Source organism: Ovis aries, chromosome 6, assembly GCF_016772045.2.
Source record: "Ovis aries strain OAR_USU_Benz2616 breed Rambouillet chromosome 6, ARS-UI_Ramb_v3.0, whole genome shotgun sequence".
In the NCBI taxonomy this organism is placed as follows: Eukaryota; Metazoa; Chordata; class Mammalia; order Artiodactyla; family Bovidae; genus Ovis; species Ovis aries.
This window is the reverse complement of record NC_056059.1, coordinates 34999934-35018575: the sequence shown is the minus strand read 5'-3', so window position 1 is coordinate 35018575 and position 18642 is coordinate 34999934. Positions and strand designations below refer to the sequence as shown.

The window sequence follows — 18642 nt, the reverse complement described above, 5'->3', positions numbered from 1 at the left end:
TATGGGATCACACAGAGTCGGACACGACTGAAGCGACTTAGCAGCAGCAGCAGCATTCAGTTCAGTTCAGTTCACTCGCTCAGTCATGTCCAACTCTCTGTGACCCCATGAATAGCAGCATGCCAGGCCTCCCTGTCCATCACCAACTCCTGGAGTTCACTCAAACTCATGTCTATTGAGTTGGGTGATGCTGTCCAGCCATCTCATCCTCTGCCGTTCCCTTCTCCTCCTGCCCACAATCCTTCCCAGCGTCAGAGTCTTTTCCAATGAGTCAACTCTTCGCATGAGGTGGCCAAAGTATTGGAGTTTCAGCTTTAGCATCAGTCTTTCCAATGAACACCCAGGACTGATTTCCTTTAGATTGGACTGGTTGAATCTCCTTGCAGTCCAAGGGACTCTCAAGAGTCTTCTCCAACACCACAGTTCAAAAGCATCAATTCTTCAGCGCTCAGCTTTCTTTATAGTCCAACTCTCATATCCATACATGACCACTGGAAAAAACATAGCCTTGACTAGACAGACCTTTGTTGACTAAGTAATGTCTCTGCTTTTGAATATGCTATCTAGGTTGGTCATAACTTTCCTTCCAAGGAGTAAGCGTCTTTTAATTTCATGGCTGCAATCACCATCTGCAGTGATTTTGGAGCCCCCAAAATAAAAGTCTGACACTGTTTCCACTGTTTGCCCATCTATTTCCCATGAAGTGATGGTACCAGATGCCATGATCTTCGTTTTCTGAATGTTGAGCTTTAAGCCAACTTTTTCACTCTCTTCTTTCACTTTCATCAAGAGGCTTTTTAGTTCCTCTTCACTTTCTGCCATAAGGGTGGTGTCATCTGCATATCTGAGGTTATTGATATTTCTCCTGGCAGTCTTGATTCCAGCTTATGCTTCTTCCTGCCTGGTATATTCACATGATGTACTCTGCGTATAAGTTAAATAAGCAGGGTGACAATATACAGCCTTGACATACTCCTTTTCCTATTTGGAACCAGTCTCTTGTTCCATGTCCAGTTCTAACTGTTGCTTCCTGACCTGCATACAGATTTCTCAAGAGGCAGGTCAGGTGGTCTGTATTCCCATCTCTCTCAGAATTTTCCACAGTTTATTGTGATCCACACAGTCAAAGGCTTTGGCATAGTCAATAAAGCAGAAATGTTTTTCTGGAACTCTCTTGCTTTTTTGATGATCCAGCAGATGTTGGCGATTTGATCTCTGGTTCCTCTGCCTTTTCTGAAACCAGCTTGAACATCTGGAAGTTCATGGTTCACTTATAGCTGAAGGCTGGCTTGGAGAATTTTGAGCATTACTTTACTAGTGTGTGAGATGAGTGCAATTGTGCGGTAGTTTGAGCTTTCTTTGGCATTGCCTTTCTTTGGGATTGGAATGAAAACTGACCTTTTCCCGTCCATTGGCCACTGCTGAGTTTTCCAAATTTGCTGTCATATTGAGTGCAGCACTTTCAAAGTATCATCTTTCAGGATTTGAAATAGCTCAACTGCAATTCCATCACCTCTACTAGCTTTGTTCGTAGTGATGGTAAGGCCTACTTGACTTCACATTCCAAGATGTCTGGCTCTAGGTGAGTGATCACACCATCGTGATTATCTTGGTCATGAAGATCTTTTTTGTACAGTTCTTCTGTGTATTCTTGCCACCTCTTCTTAATATCTTCTGCTTCTGTTAGGTTCATACGATTTCTGTCCTTTATTGAGTCCATCTTTGCATGAAATGTTCCCTTGGTATATCTAATTTTCTTGAAGAGATCTCTAGTCTTTCCCATTGTGTTGTTTTCCTCTATTTCTTTGCATTGATCGCTGAAGAAGGCTTTCTTATCTCTTCTTGCTATTCTTTGGAACTCTGCATTCAGATGTTTATATCTTTCTTTTTCTCTTTTGTTTTCGCTTCTGTTCTTTTCACAGCTATTTGTAAGGCCTCCCCAGACAGCCATTTGCCTTTTTGCTTTTCTTTTCCATGGGGATGGTCTTGATCCCTGTCTCCTGTACAATGCCATGAACCTCTGTCCATAGTTCATCAGGCACTCTATCTATGAGATTTAGTCCCTTAAATCTATTTCTCACTTCTACCGTATAATCATAAGGAATTTGATTTAGATCATACCTGAATGTTCTAGTGGTTTTCCCTACTTTCTTCAATTTAAGTCTGAATTTTTAAATAAGGAGTTCATAATCTAATCCACAGTCAGCTCCCCATCTTGTTTTTGCTGACTCTATAGAGCTTCTCTATCTTTGGCTGCAAAGAATATAATCGATCTTTATATTAATAGTAGATCTATTAGTAACATGTATATATATATAGTAAATGGAAGTCTGATTATTTTCATTAAGAATTTAGAAAGAGATGTATTTGTTGTAATTCTTTTTTTCTGAAAGTTTTTCATTATTAAATAAATCATTTGAATACTTGCCTAAGAGATATGGTATTTATTCACTGTTTTATTTTTAATGCCGATAGAACTGCAAGAATTACTGAGAAATGATTAAGAAACATTTTAATATATATAAATTCTGAAGATATTTGAAACATAATGGTAAATATCTTGAAATATCAATAAAAGCATTGAAATCCCTAAGTTCACCTCCAGCTGCAAATCATTATGGATGATAATGCTCTAATTAGAGCAAAGTTATTCACTGGGCATTGAATGGAAATAAATCTTGCATATAAATAAGAAAACACAGCTGAGAATGATATTCATTACAGCATTACTAACAGTGAAAATGTAAAAAAATTGTATTATTTTTTGCATCCATTTTGGAATATATAAGCTGAGAGGAAAATGAGATAGTTTTAATATGTTGAAGACCTCGCAAATGAAAATGTCTTTGTATTTTAAGGTTTCTTCAGCCAAAGCCTTGCAAGAATACTTAAATGTTTTACAAGCAGTTTGCACATAGTTTGAGTTAAATTCACATTTAGTGAATGCAGTTAAAGAGCATCCGATAAAAATCATGGAGGGCCAATTGACTTTATATCATTTAGAGCAAGTTATCAAATATTTAAGAATGCATATCTGACAGAGAACATGTTTTCTGTTTTTTCATAGACTTCTTCAAGGCCATGAAAGTGTATACTTGATCAGTTTCGTAGCTTAAGGATGATAAAGTGGAGGGCTTGTCATTTTATGTAGTATTTATTATTGTTAGTTTTGGTTGCAATAAACAGCAAAGTGAAACAATATGATTCAAATTGACAAAGCGGGGGTGTGCACATTATGGTTAAGGAATTAACTAAAATTTAGAATCACAGCAAAACAAAACAAAATAGCAACCAAATAATGTCACATTATGAAAGGGAAAGAAAAATAGTAGTGAAGAAAAATAGTAGTCACTGTAAGAGAAGGATCTACCATACAACTAGGAATTTCTGAATAGGGGCATATGGGCCTTCTGCAGCATAAGCTTTTGGCTTTTTACTTTCATGAAAGCAGTGTATATCATGCTGATTATGAACTGACGCTGTGGTTAGAGATGGCTTTGCTTTCTAGTCCTGCTTTACTACTTATCAGCTGAGTGACGTAGGCAACTTACCTTTCAGCTGTAAAGTGACCAGAGTAAGAGCTACTTCTGTAGTTATAAGCATTAAAAAAAGATAATCTATTTCAAGTACTTGGTGCATGACAGTTGATAAACTGCAGCGGCCACCTTTTCTTCCTCTTCTTTCTCTTGTCTGCATCATCAGTACTCTGGCATTACTGTTGTCTATACGTTTTTTGTGTTTCTACTTTTCTCTGTATGTAGGCTTATTCAGCATTACCAGTTGAATTAACTTTCATCTTTAAAGATTCATCTTTTCTTTAACTCATAACAGTGGTTTCCTCATAACTTCTCTAGATCCTTTATGATGTGGTTTACTTTCCTCTGCCAGTGGACTGATTATCTGTAAACTCCCTAAATCAAACTCCAAGAGGAAGAATATGTCTCAGTTGGTTTTTCTTTGAGTGGAGATTCTAGGATCAGGTCATGCCTTAGTCTGGTCTGTGATTCTGTTAAGCTTGGGTCAGTTACTTGTTGAGTCCCGTGGTTTATCTGGTGCTGGCCAACAGGCAGTGGTGGGGGATTTTACTCAGAAGACAGTGATCATGCCTGTCACATGCCTACTAAATCTAAATAAAGAAACATTAAAAGTTAAGATTAAATAATTTATCAAATCACAGAACCAGGGTGAATAGTAAGGCTGGGTCTTGAATAATGTTAAGTCTTGTAATACAGTACTCTTTTGAATAGACTTTAATTATTCTTGGTCATCGTGAAGTTTTTGCACCAGTATAAAATTTCCCTACAAATAATTGGATATTTTGCTACATAAAGATTCAGAGAATTCCTTAAGTATCAGCATTGTAATATTTATTATTTTAGTGTAGCACAAATTTTGTATCATGAATGAGAAAACAATATTTTGTTTTAAAATGTCATAATTATAATTGAATTCTCTTAATTTATTCTGTTTGTTTTAACTTTTCTCAGGTTACTAAATTAGCTATCACAGCACAAGCCTTGGAGTCCCAATGGGGGACTCTGGATCAAGACGATCTACTCTGGTCTCCCGGTTGCCAATATTCAGAAGGAGTATTAGCAGAAAACACGATTCTCTTCCTTCTTCACCCTCCTCCAGTAATACGGTCGGTGTCCACAGTTCCTCTCCTTCCAGCACTAACTCAAGCTCAGGTAGTACAGGTAAACGCAGAAGCCTCTTCCGTACACCGTCCATCAGCTTTCACCATAAGAAGGGGAGTGAACCTAAGCAAGAACCTACCAACCAGAACCTTAGTATTTCCAATGGTGCTCAACCTGGTCAGAGCAGTATGCAAAAACTGAGTTTGGAAGAACATACTAAAGCCAGGGGAAGACATTCTGTTGGTTTTAGCAGTTCCCGAAATAAGAAGATAACAAGATCTTTGACAGAGGATTTTGAAAGGGAAAAGGAACACTCGACTAACAAGAATGTCTTCATAAATTGCCTAAGTTCTGGGAAAAGTGAGGGAGATGATTCTGGGTTCACAGAAGAACAGACTCGCCGTTCTGTTAAGCAGTCAACAAAGAAGCTTCTTACTAAATCTTTCTCATCTCACTATAAATTTTCTAAGCCAGTTCCACAGAGCCAATCTATTTCACTGGTACAACAATCTGAATTCTCATTGGAAATTACACAGTACCAAGAACGGGAACCTGTATTAGTAAGAGGTTCTCCATCTTGTTCCGTGGATGTAACAGAACGGGCAGGTAGCTCTTTACAATCTCCATTGCTTTCTGCTGATCTTACTACAGCTCAGACACCTTCAGAGTTCTTAGCCTTGACTGAAGATTCTGTGTCTGAAGTGGATGCATTTCCTAGAAGTGGAAGTGTGGCATCCCACTGTGACAACCTTGGCCACAATGATTCTACCTCTCAGATTTCTCCCAATCCTGCTGCTGTTACAAAGACAACAAGAGACCTTAGGGGAACCGTTCCCTGTGCGATTGTGTCTCCTGGGAAATACAGATTAGAAGGTCGATGCAGCACTGAATTGAATTCTTTACCGGAAACCTCTGCTGCTAACCAGAAGGAAGTGTTACTGCAAATTACTGAACTGCCTGTTATGAATGGGAGTGACTCAGAGACTCACCTCTCAACAGATACAAGAGAAGAGCATATGGTAATACAAAATGGTGAAACAATGTTGGCAACAAGCTCCCCAAGGAAGTTTGGATTTTATGAGCACCATAAAGCAATAGCTGAACGTGTGAAAGGGATCCATCCTATTTCAGATTCAAGGATAATACCCTCTTCTGGTGATCATCATGTTTTAAACAAAACTTCGTACGGATATGATTCAAATCCTGCCAAAGGTATGCTGATTTTCTCTGTATAATAAATGATATGAAGTATAATTTTCCTATAGTCAATTTTCTTATTCTGTCTCATGAATGGGAACTATGTTTTCCTTAGTTTTTACCCTCTACTATTTTTTCCTATTTATAATTTGCTTTAAATCATTTCTGTACTTAAACTTAACTTCATTTGTATCATACTGAAATGTAATTCAGCCATATTACTCATTTTTCTTAGTTGTGCTATTAAGATTCTGAGCCTCAGAAGAAAGTGGAAGGAAATTTATTTCATTTACAATATGGCTTTATCTAAAATAATGAGTATCTTTTACAGTTAATGATAGAATATTGGTATATCTTAGTTAAATAATAACCATTATAAAATAAATCTGTATAAATTTTATTTTGTATTTTAGCAAAGCTTTTTATTGTTAGATAGGATCCGTGTTTTGGCACAAAAAAGTGAGAGGGAAGGTTGATTTAATGCAGTCTGTTATTTAACAGAAAAACTTTGTTTTTTCAGTATAAAATTCAGTTCAAGAAAATTATTGATGGGCTGTATTCATTATTTTTTATTCTTTGTTCTCCACCGTGATTACTACTACTGCCACTACTGCTGCTGCTTTTGCTGATACTATTCACATTAATAGGGCTTCCCTGGTGGCACAGAGGTAAAGCCTCTGTGTGCAATGCCAGAGACCCGGGTTTGATCCCTGGGTCAGGAAGATCCCCTGAAGGAAATGGCAACCCACTCCAATACTCTTGCCTGGACTGGAGAAGGAAATGGCAGCCTACTCCAGTACTCTTGCCTGGAAAATTCCATGGGCTACAGTCTGTGGGGTGGTAAAGAGTCAGACAAGACTGAGCGACTTCACTTTCACTTTCATTCACTCTAATAATTCTTTCAACAGTAAGTCCCATTTACTGTTCTCTCAACAATATGTCCCATTTACTCTTCTGTCTCTTTGGATACATTAATTTATTGACTCTGGAAGTGATTGAAATCATTACTATTAATGTAACTCATTGTACAGGAAGATAATTGGGAGCACAGATAGGTTAAGTAATGTGTCCAAAGCCACTAAGTTCATGAGTAATTGTTTATGATATAATTTCTATGAGATAGGTACTAACTAGTATGTTCCCCATTTTATACATAAGAAAACTGAGACTGAGGGATCATACAACTGGCCAGTGGCATAGCCAGATTAAACTATTTAAATCCAAAGATCGTCCTCCTAGTGACTAGGTTGTAGTACATAACATGACCCAGCCTCTTCTGAAAACATTAGGAATAATATGAAAATGTTAAATAAAATTTGTGATCAGTGAAGTTATGTATTATATAATATCAAAAATTATAAGCTTATCTGACTTGTTTAACTAGTCTCTCCATGAATATAACAATTCTAAAGTTTTAAAGTCATGAATTAATTTTCTAATTGTTTTAATATTTTTTCCCATTAGATACAAGATCCGTTTTACACATCTGCCTACTTTGTTCAATTTTTGGTCTTGGTAGCCTTGTTTGTATTTTTGATGATACTTGCTTAATTCTTTAACTATAATGTAATTATAAGAATAATGATGATGATGATACTGATGTGCCTCAAAATGTGATAAGCAGTTTCCATGCATTGTTTTATTTAATACTAACCAAAAATTTGTGTGGAATTTAGTAACTAAAGTTTAGAATTAAGTTAAATAACCTTATGAAATCATACTCAGCAAATGGTGGACCTCAGATTGGAATGTAGGCAGTTCTTAAAAGAAATAACATGTAAAAGGGTAAAAGTATATTTACCCTGGTTAATTCTTATTTAGAAATGATGAGTTGCCTTGATGTCAAACTGTATAAAGTAAATATTATCTCTATGGAAACTAGGTAATGACCAACAATTATCTTGCTGGCTATTAATCTGGTGACTGAGATCCTAATTCCAAGCCATTTAATACATTAAATTAATTTCACTGAATTTGACACCATGATGCGTGTTCCTGGACATTAGGTGATTATTCATATTACCTATAGTTTGTAATATAGAAAGAGATAGGCAAATAAGCTGGTAATGTAAAAAAGGAAAAGTTGGTTTCATACTACCTTTCATTTGCATCAATGGTAGATACTCATCTGCTGTTCATAAAGATTTTTAATTTGGAAGTTTAAAGCTCTTAAAGACATTTTATAGAAGAAAGAGTTGCTTAATTTCATAACACTAGCATTGGAGAAGGAAATGGCAACCCACTCCATTCTTGCCTGGAGAATCCCAGGGACTGGGAAGCCTAGTGGGCTGCCATCTGTGGGGTCGCGCAGAGTTGGACATGACTGAAGTGACTTAGCAGCAGCAGCAGCAGCAGCAGCTTATTCTGTATTTATTATGCAATATGTTTAAAAAAGTATTTAACAAATATATGAATGCATTAGGTATACATTCATATCAGAATTCTTAATGAGATGTTAGCTCTCTGGCAATTTAACCTTTATTTATTAGAGTAAAAATTTTCTAAAAAGAACAGGCATATGTTGACTTAATAGGTACTAGCCAAAAGTCTTTAAACCCATAGATGAGCCTGAACAAATCAGTTTCACTCACTTACAGATATTTGTTTTGGTACTGTTTTTAGGCATTAAGGATATAGAAATGAACAAAACAAACTCCTCCCTTCATGAAGCTTACTGTGCAGTGGGAATACTCAGACAATTAATATATAAATAAATAAATGTCAGATGATGATAACTGCTGAGGATGGGTTTAAAGCAGAATAAAAGATTAGGATGTGGGGAATGGGATTGTAGTTTGCATTTTTTTAAGCTTTATTGATATATAACTGACAAATAAATTATTAAAGTGAACAAAGTGATTTTTCAATATATGTGTACATTTGAAAGGATCCCCTCCCTCAAGTTATTAAGATCCTCAGATCTTTATCTTATAATTTCTTTCTCTATTTCCCCCACTTCCTAACCCCCGACAGCCACTTTTCTGCTGTTTTTATGAGTTCAATGCTGAAAAAAGGATTCCATATATAAGTGACCCCATGCAGTATTGGTCATATTGTGCATAATACTGCTGTGAATGTGGGAGTACAGAGATCTCTTTGTGGTGATGATTTTGTTGACTGTAGGTAGATTACCAGAAGTAAGGTTGCTGGCTCATACAGTAGCTCTGTTTTTAATTTCTTGAAGAACCTCCATACTATTTTCCAGAGTGACTGCACCAGTTTATATTTCTACCAACAATGCACGAGGGTTCCCCTTGTTCCACATCCTCAAAAATACTTATCTTTTGGACTCTTTGATAATAGCCATCTTAACAAAAATGAGGTAGCATCTCATTGGGGTTTTGATTTGCATCTCACAGATGATTAAGAATGTTGAGCTCTTTTATTCATGTACCTGTTGGCCATTTGTATGTCTTATTTGGGTAAAAAAAAGTTTACTTATGTCCTTTGCCTATTTTTTGTTGTTATTAAGTTACATGATTTTCTTGTATATTTGGCTATTAACCCCTTATAGGATGTATAATTTGCACATATTTTCTCCCATCCAGTTGGTTGTCTTTGTTTCTTTTTCTATTTTTTCTTGATTGTTTGCTTTTCTGTGCAGAAACTTTTTTGTTTAAAATATTCCTGCTTGTTTGTTTTTGCTTTTATTTTCTTTGTTTTTGATATGTAATCCAAAGCATCATTATCAAGATCAATGTCAAAGAGCTTATTCCCCTGTTTACTTCTAGGAGGTTTACAGTTTCTGGTTTTAACTGTCAAGTCATTAAATAAGTTTTGAATTGATTTTGGTATATGGTGTAAGATTCCAGTTTCATCTTTTTGCACATGACTGTTCATTTTCCCCAACATTTTCTATTGAAGAGACTGTCATTTCCTCATTATATATGATTGGACTGTTTGTCAGAAGTTAGTTGTCATATATTAATGGGTTATTTCTTTGCTCTCTGTTTTGTTCCATTAAGCTGTCTGTTTCTATGCCAATACCATACAGTTTTGATTACTATAGCTTTGTAACATAGTTTGAAACCAGGACTTGTAATTTCTCCAGCTTTGTTTTTCTTTCCCAAGATTGCTTTGGCTATCAAGAGTTATCTGTGTTTCCATACAAATTTTAGGATTGTGAAAAATGTCATCATGATTTTTGATGGGGGATTACATCAAATCTATAGGACCCTTTGGGTAGTACAGACTTTTTAAAAATATCAGTTCTTCCAATTTGTGAACATCAAACAACTTTATTTTTATTTTCATCATTTTCTTTCATCAGTGTCTTTTATAGTTTTCAGTGTATATGTTTTTCACCTCCTGGGTTAAGTTTATTCCTAGGTATTTTATTCTTTTGATGCGATTGTAGATGTAATTGTTTTCTTTATTAATTTCTTTTTTTGATAGTTTCTTGTTTTAGTTTTCATTTTAAGTATAGTGAATAGGTATTACTCAAAGTAACATATTGGAAAAAATTAGGGAGTAAGCCATTGAGACATTCAAGAAAAGTATATCAGTGCAAAGGCTATGGGGTAAAGATCTGAGGCTGGAGCATGCCTACAGTGTTCTAGAAACAGTGAGAGGTCCAGGAGTGGGGGGTAGTAGAAGATGAGGGTATAGATATGATATGATTAACAAGTGACCAGTGAGGAGAGCAAGGTCATATCATGAGGAACTCAGTAGCCCATTGGAATCATACCAGCTTTCTGACTAAAGGAATTATCATGATCAGTCTCACTTAAGTATATCATTCTGATTATCATGTAGAAAATAGATAGTGTGTTGATCAGAGAGAAGCAGGTGGGACTAGGGAGAGGCCAGAGATTATTTAGAAGTATTGCAGTAAGCAAGGCAAGCACTGATGGAATTTGTGCCAGCATGTTAGTGGGGGAGATAGTGAGAAATGATCAGATTCTGTATATGATTTGAAGGTGATAAGGACAGGATTTGTTAATATGATTTATGTGAGGTATGAAGAAGTCAAGGATGACTCCAAAATATGGGGGCTACAAAGTGATTTACATAATTAAGTAAACTACTACTACTAATTCAAAAAGTTTTCTGTGATTGAGAATTATTGAATGGCACTAAGAGTTTCCCTTTTGCTTTCAGTGGAACTTTTATAAAAATACATTTAAGCATTTATATTAATTTTATTTATTTATGTTTAAATAGTTCTTGCCAGTAGCCTCAGTCCATACCGTGAAGGAAGATTTATAGAGAGGCGACTGCGATCCTCATCAGAAGGAACTGCAGGGAGCAGCAGGATGATTTTGAAACCAAAAGATGGAAATGTAGAAGAAGTTAATAGTCTAAGGAAGCAAAGAGCAAGTTCATCATCTTCAAAAATGAACAGCATGGTAAGCACATACCTATGCTTGTGTGTAATAAAATAACCCCATATATTACTGGCATGTTCATGCCTCTTGCAAAATGAAAACAGATTGAAGAATAGGCATCTCATATTTTTGTTGTTTCTTTTTTTAAATGATTTAAAAAAATGAAATATAGTTAATTTATAAAATATATATATATACACACACATATACACATATATATATTTACACTTTTTCAGATTTTTTCCATTATGGATTATTACAACATATTGAATATGGTTTATTGTGCTATACAGTAGCTCCTTATTTATATACTTTACATATAGTATTGGGAATATATTACTCCAGAATGCCTAATTTACCTCTCTACCACTTTCTCCTTTGGTAACCATAAGTTTGTATTCTGTGTCTGTGGGTCCTTTTCTGTTTTGTAAATAAGTTCATTTATGTCATTTTTTTAGATTATACATATAAGTGATATCATATGATATTTGTCTTTCTCTATCTGACTGACTTCATTCACTTAACATGATGATCCCAAGGTATATCCATATTGGTGCAAATGGCATTATTTCATTTTTTATGGCTGAGTAATATTCTATTACATGTATGTACACACACACACACACACACACACACCACATCTTCTTTATTGATTTATCTGTCAATGGAAAAACTTTAGGTTGCTTCCATGGCTTGGCTATCATAGTGCTGCACTATCATAAATAGTGCTGTTCATAGCAGCATGGCTTGCATTTATCTTTTCAAATTGAAATTTTCTCTGGATATATGCACGGGGGTGGAATTGCTGTGTCATATGGTATTTCTAGTTTTAATTTTCGGAGGAACCTCCATATAATTTTCCATAGTGACTGTACCAACTTACATTCCCACCTACAGTGTAAGAGGCTTTCCTTTTCTCCACACCTTCTCTGGCAATTACTATATGTAGACTGTTCAATGATGGCCATTTCTGACCAGTATGTGATGATATTTCATTGTGGTTTTGATATGTATTTCTCTAACAATTAGTGATGTTGAGCATCTTTTTATGTGCTTCTTGGCTGTCCGTATGAACTCTTCTTATGTTTGGGAAAATAATCCCTTGTCCATATCATCATATGCAAATATTTTTTCCCAGTCTGTAGGTTGCTTTTTCGTTTTGTCTATGGTTTCTTTCCCTGGTGGCTCAGAGGGTGAAGAATCTGCCTGCAATATAGGAGACTCAGGTTCGATCCCTGCATCGGGAAGATCCCCTAAAGAAGGAAATGGTAACCCATCCCAGAATTCTTGGCTGGAGAATTCCATGGACAGTCCATGGGGTTGCAAAGAGTTGGACACAACTGACTGTGCAAAACACTGGCTGTGCAAAAGTTTTTAAATTTAATTAGGTTCCATTTGTTTATTTTCATTTTTATTTCCATTATTCCAGGAGGCAGATCCAAAAAGATATTTCTGTAATGTATGTCAAAGAATACTCTGCCTATTTTACTCTAGGAGTTTTATAGTATCTGGTCTTATATGTAGGTCATTAATCAATTTTGAGTTTATTTTTGTATGTGGTATTAGAGAATGTTTTAATTTCATTCTTCTACATGTATCTTTCCAGTTTTCCCAGCACTACTTATTGAAAAGTCTATGTTTCGAAGGGAAACCTGGTCTGCATGGTTGTTGTTATAAGTCAGAGAGGATAAGTTTTCACTTGAGACTCTTAGGACAAATAGAAGCAACAGCAGGATAGCGACCCTTAAAACCTGTCTTCCTTACTTCCACAGAAAATACTATATTTTTATTCTAGAACAAGACCCTGTGATATGCAGGCTAAGAAACATGCTCTGACATCATCATTTCACAGTATTACTTCACCCTCTAGCCACCTAAAAAATGTCCTGTTTAAAGCACACCTATGCCAGTGCTACTCTTAGACGCTTTAGTGGATTCTACTTTTCCCTTTCCTAATATAGTTCCCCTTCCACATAGGGTAAAGATCTGTGGGGGTCAAGGTGATATGCCCGTCCAAAGCTTTAACACATTCTGGATGACTGAGACTCCAGATTCCTGGTATAAACTAGAAGCCTGCACATGAGGGTGGAAATGGGATGTGTGTAGGAGGGTAAGGTGTGAACCTGGACTTGTGAGCTGAAATGTCTTAAAGGTAATTGTGTTAGCTCCTGCATAACACAGGATACAGCTAGGGTGGAAAAAGATGACAAGTGAACTGTAGCCCAGGTCTGTGAGACCTCAGGTCTCACAAAATTCTGGGATGGGCTTGCCTTTTGCATTCACTTTGCTCCCTTTGTCACAAATGTGTCCTTTCTCAGCGGTGTGTTTTTGATTTCTAGTGTTTGACAATGTTTGTTTAAAAAAGATCTATCTCACCTACTTACTGATGGATATATGAGAAAAATGCTCAAAACGAAATCACTTATATCTGTATATAATTTAGGTAATTATGTTTCAAATGAAAATATCAGGTCATCATTGAGGATTGCAATGTGAAAAAGCAGTAAGTTACTGAGACAACCTTGAGTGATAGCAAAGCCATTGTGCTTGAAGTTCAAGGTTCTAGCCATTAGGCCAGGCTTGGCCAGATTTTATGGATCAGTATCTACAAAACGATAGTAATGGGTTTCTTGTTACTATTATGCTAAAAAATGATGATGTGTGTATTTATATTTGCATATATAGATGCATTACATTATTTTATATTTCATCTTTCTGTCATTTGCACTGAAAATATTATGTTATTATTGCAATAGTGCAATTGATTTTTTTGTCCAAAGACAAGAACATGTTAAAATAGATTTCCAATTGATGCAACATTAAAATTTATGACCAGTGAATTATTGCAAAACATTTTTACTCACCAGATTTCTATTATCCCTTTGTAGAGATGAATTTATATTAATAAGTGTGCACTGTTTATTACCGTCGCCACAGTTGGGCCTTTTACATATCCTTTTTATATCATGTTTTTAATGCTATTGATGCATTTATATAATTGTCCTTGTAACACCACAGAATCATTATTCTTCTCAGATATGCTTTCAAGATTTAAAATTTTAAATGTCGAATGTAAAATAAGATTTTGTTATTTTATTTGCGGTTTTTTATAAATGTTCAAAAAGTGTACCTGCAGTGATGTAGATTGTCCACTAGATGTCAGGATTACACCATTGTCGTGATAGGGGAAACCTGACAATTGGACGGAAACTTGGTTAAACCATTGTGCGTATTCACTGAATTCACAGGTAAGATTTGTTGAAATAAATACTGACACACTGGAATTTGCGCATGAAATGTATCAAAATTACTTTATGACTTTATTGGGACTTTGCAATAATGTCTCAATCTTTAATTTATAGTTTAATAGTTAATTTAACTTGCATAAATTGTATTATTTAACTCCTAGCACTATAAGGAAGGAATGCTAGGATTTTTTTTTAAAGGTAATTTTAGCTATATGTGAAACAAGTGACATATATTTAGGAAATTACAGCTTTCTGTGTGAAAAATGGCACATATTTTCTATATTCTTCCAAAATAATAGAGGTGATTATATGTATTTGAGAATGCATGCACAGCTCAGTTATTCTTTCCTTTTAGAAAAATAGTAGTAACATATATTTTTAATACTTATTTCAATGAAGGGTCTACTCTTAATGCTTCACATATATTATCACATTCCATTCTCACAATATTATGAACTGAGTGAATTTGTTATTGAACACATTTTGCAAAAGAGGAAACTAAGGCAATAAGATAAGCAACTTGCTCAGAAACACAGTAAGTGGCAGAGATAGAATTTAGATTTGGATCCTTGCTCTCTTGACTATAAATTCTGCATGCTTTGAGTGACTGGGATAGATTTAAATTTAATTTTTCATCTTTCTTGTGTTATTTCTGTATAATGAAGTTAACACCTGTAAGGCAACCTATGCTTGCTCTAAGTCTAGACTACAATTGTCTGTAAGGGATGCAAAAAAGAAACAAACTTTAGTACTTACTCTGGATTTAAAATGTGGTAATATTTCTTGATATGTTGATGGACAGTATCAGATGAGAAATATCCAAAAAGGAACCCTGTCACAAAAGAAAGTATTTATACTTAGAAAGTGCTAGAGTACTTCATGTATTTCAAGAAGGTTTAATTCTACTGATGGGTATGGCTCTAGTTTTAAGACGCTGAATGTTCCTCTGAATGATGAAAAATATTTCCTAATTGGTAATAGGTGAAAGAGACCAGAATGCTAGTGTTCTTGTATAGTTTGGGTATATACAGTATGAAAGGGAAAGGGCAGGATGTGTTAACTCTTTGAACATCAGTGAGTCAGAAGAAGTAGGATTTTGCTTACATTTATTACAAGAAATCAAGCATATCTGTAACAATTTGATAGACATTCAAATTTATTATAATTCTTCAAACTGATTTAAATAGAGACTTCCCTTAATTTTCCTCTGAGTAACTTTCTTGATACTTTCCTTAGGATGGTCCAAACATTTAAAAATAATCTTTCTAGAAATAGGCTCTTTCTTTTTCAAAGCTTTCCCTCCAGATTATGGTGTATAAATATAAGGATTAGTCTTGTTTTTTTCCAGAAACTTTACACAGTGAAGTCTAACTCCAGATATTTACGAGATCACCCTTTTCTGAAAAAAGGATTAATGTGAGGATAGATTTGTGTGTGTTAAACAATATGTAGCACCTAGAAGCGCTAGAGAAAGTAAAGTGCCTGAGTGTATGAGAAAGGATACGCTGGGCTACATAAAGAGCACATAACCTCCAGATCCAAGTGACTTTATAATATAGATTTATTTCTTGCTCAGGCTACATGTTCCTTGTGGAAGGTGCTGGAGTTCCATTAAGTGTCTCCTCCTATATCCAGGCTGTTGAAGGAGCAGCCATTGCAAACATTGCCTTTCACTGTGGTAAAAAGAGATCTCTGGAGGCCTCGTCCCAGTAATAAATGTTTTACTTGTGAGAGACTTCATTTCCTCTCACAACTCATTGAGCAAATCTGATCACCTGGCCCCAGCTAACCACAAAAGGGACCTGGGAGTAATCCGTCCATGTGTCTACATGATGTAGACTCAGACATTGGGTCAGGGGCACTATTATCATCTTCCCAAATAGTATATTATATCTCAGTTCTTTCAGTTAACTGAGATTTCCTGCTTACCTCATCCCTCCTTTTTGTTTACTGGCATTTAATGGTCATAAAGTCAAATTATGCCTCACACTGAGTTTGTCACTATGGTTCAGAAAGAGGAAAACATCTTGGAATTGAAAAATTCATTCTAACTGCAAGTTATGTGTTCTCTTCCTGACTGAAAAGCCTTGTATATATCTAAATAACTTGACTCCAGGTTTGGGAATCCTACTATATTTGGAAATACTTGTTTTTATTATAGTAAAAACTGGTTTGGAAAGTTGTGTTGGTTTTAGATTACTCAGCAAATGTGCACAGAGTTGCCCTGAACTATTTGTGCTGAGTGATTCTGACAGTGTTCACTTACGGCCACTTTTATTCTGACACAGTGTAATTCCTCTCATTTGCAGTTTGGCATCCTGCTGCTTTTGTGTAGAAACTGTGAATAGCATAGTAAAAACAAGAACTGTAGAACTTCTTCTCTAGAAGAATGGATCAGACTTACAGTTGAGAAAAAAAAGCAGTGACTTGCATATCATCAGCATTTCATGTTGTATTTTAATTCTTTTAATTCTATTTTATATGTTGAAATCTAGAATTTAAATATTATTGACACTAGTTGAATAAGACTAATAAAACCCTGTGTTAAATGGCCAAGCACTGAACTCTGCATTCACTTTTCTTCTGGGGCCTACTGTTTTCTCCTTTGTTACCATTTTCTATATTCATTCATCCATTCATCAATTCATTCAGTTTCTTTCAGTAAATGTTTATTGAAAACTTAATACTTTGTTCTCAGAACTTTACTTGGAAAATGCAAAGATGAAAGAGACAGCCCTTGAGGATTTTATAGTTCCAAATTGGGAGACATTAACCTAATCTAATCAATGCAATAGATTTAACCGTTTTGACCATCTTAAAATTCAGAATGTGTGGGGGCATGCTTGATTTGGGTTGTGACCATTGATATCAAAAGTTAAAAGGATTAAAAAAGGCCACAACAATTTCTGTATCCCAGTGTACAAATTGACACTGTTAATTGTATGCATGCCTCCCTGGCTAATTTCTAGAATTGAGGATAGTGATAGTGGTGAGAAGGAACTCTGAGAGATATTGGGACAGTAGGAAGAGGGTTCAAAATTACTGTTTAAAGAATCCGTTTTAAAATATCCCACCTCTACTCTCCACTGGGAAAATTGCTTTCCTGGGCTTGTTTAGTATATTCACATTCACATTTCCATTTTGTGGCATGAAAGTTGTTCAGGCTCAAAATTAAGAGCAAATGAAAGATAGTTAGATGATCTGATTTAAGAAATTTCTCCTCTTAATCCTGAAATCTTAAATAAGACTTTCAAATACATAAAAATGTTAATGGCTTTTTGAGAGTTAAAGATCTCAGCATTCATGGAACATTGTGAATGGAATTAAAGCTAATAGCATTGCATGCTACAAGGACAGTTAGTGAGAAAAGGAAGTCATTAATCTATTTAAGAAAATGGGGGCATACAAATCATTCTCCTCAATCCTTATATATTGTAAGAAGGAGAGTCATAAGTATCAGTCATTACACATTCAATTAAATTTGTTGATAAGTAGTATATTAATTTTAGATTAATAGCCCTACTCCATAATGCCTTTATTGATTTTTCTAGTTACTTATTATACTTTTCCTATCAATGTCCTTCTAAGTTGTCTTTGGCACTCACTATATAGTTATTTGAATATGTCTCATTTTATTATTTTATTTCATTCAGTCTTTTAAATGGAAGACGTTTTGTATATATTAGCATTTCTTATAGCACTTAAAGTGCCAGGTATACAATAAGTATTGGTGAATTAAAGGTAAACTAGCTAATTAGGTTGTGATATAGATACTATAGATATGAATTAAGGTCTTTAGTACAATCACTGTGTCTGGTATGGTTATGCATATTTTTTATATTCTTAATTTATGCAGATGTACAGATGTTTCTATGATACACTGTTTGATAAAACTCTGGGTTTTGATGCTAAGTGCTTGATCAAGACCATATCAACTTTGATATTGTTCCCGTAGAAACATCATTCATTTAGGATAATCAACTTTATAGAATGGCTTTTAGGATCCTATCAGTGCAATAGTTATGGACTGGCCATACAAAGAGGGCAAGAAATAGTCAATTGTTTGTGATATTATTGAGAACCCATTAAATACGTACAAGTTCTAAGTCAAATATGTCTATGAGGGTTGGGAGATGGAGAGGGGGTATGAAGGCTTAGTGTTTAATGGAATCAGAATTTTGGTTTGGGAAAGGGAAAAGTTAGGAGATGGATGATAGTGAGAGTTGCACAGCA

The 18642-nt window shown here is 35.2% G+C and overlaps 1 protein-coding gene across 7 annotated transcripts in view; it reads left to right on the top strand.

Annotated features, from left to right (window-relative positions):
• The window catches only part of CCSER1 (coiled-coil serine rich protein 1), a 1491420-nt gene that overhangs the window by 169644 nt on the left and 1303134 nt on the right, over positions 1 to 18642 (top strand). For all 7 annotated transcript variants that reach the window (XR_009600997.1, XM_060416879.1, XM_027970872.2 and 4 more), the window contains exons 2-3: positions 4488 to 5849; positions 10998 to 11182. Coding sequence is in view for 6 of the 7 variants with exons in the window: in XM_060416879.1 (XP_060272862.1) it covers positions 4529 to 5849; positions 10998 to 11182 (1506 nt within the window). In the remaining variant the exon portion in view is untranslated. The remainder of the gene's footprint in view (positions 1 to 4487; positions 5850 to 10997; positions 11183 to 18642) is intronic.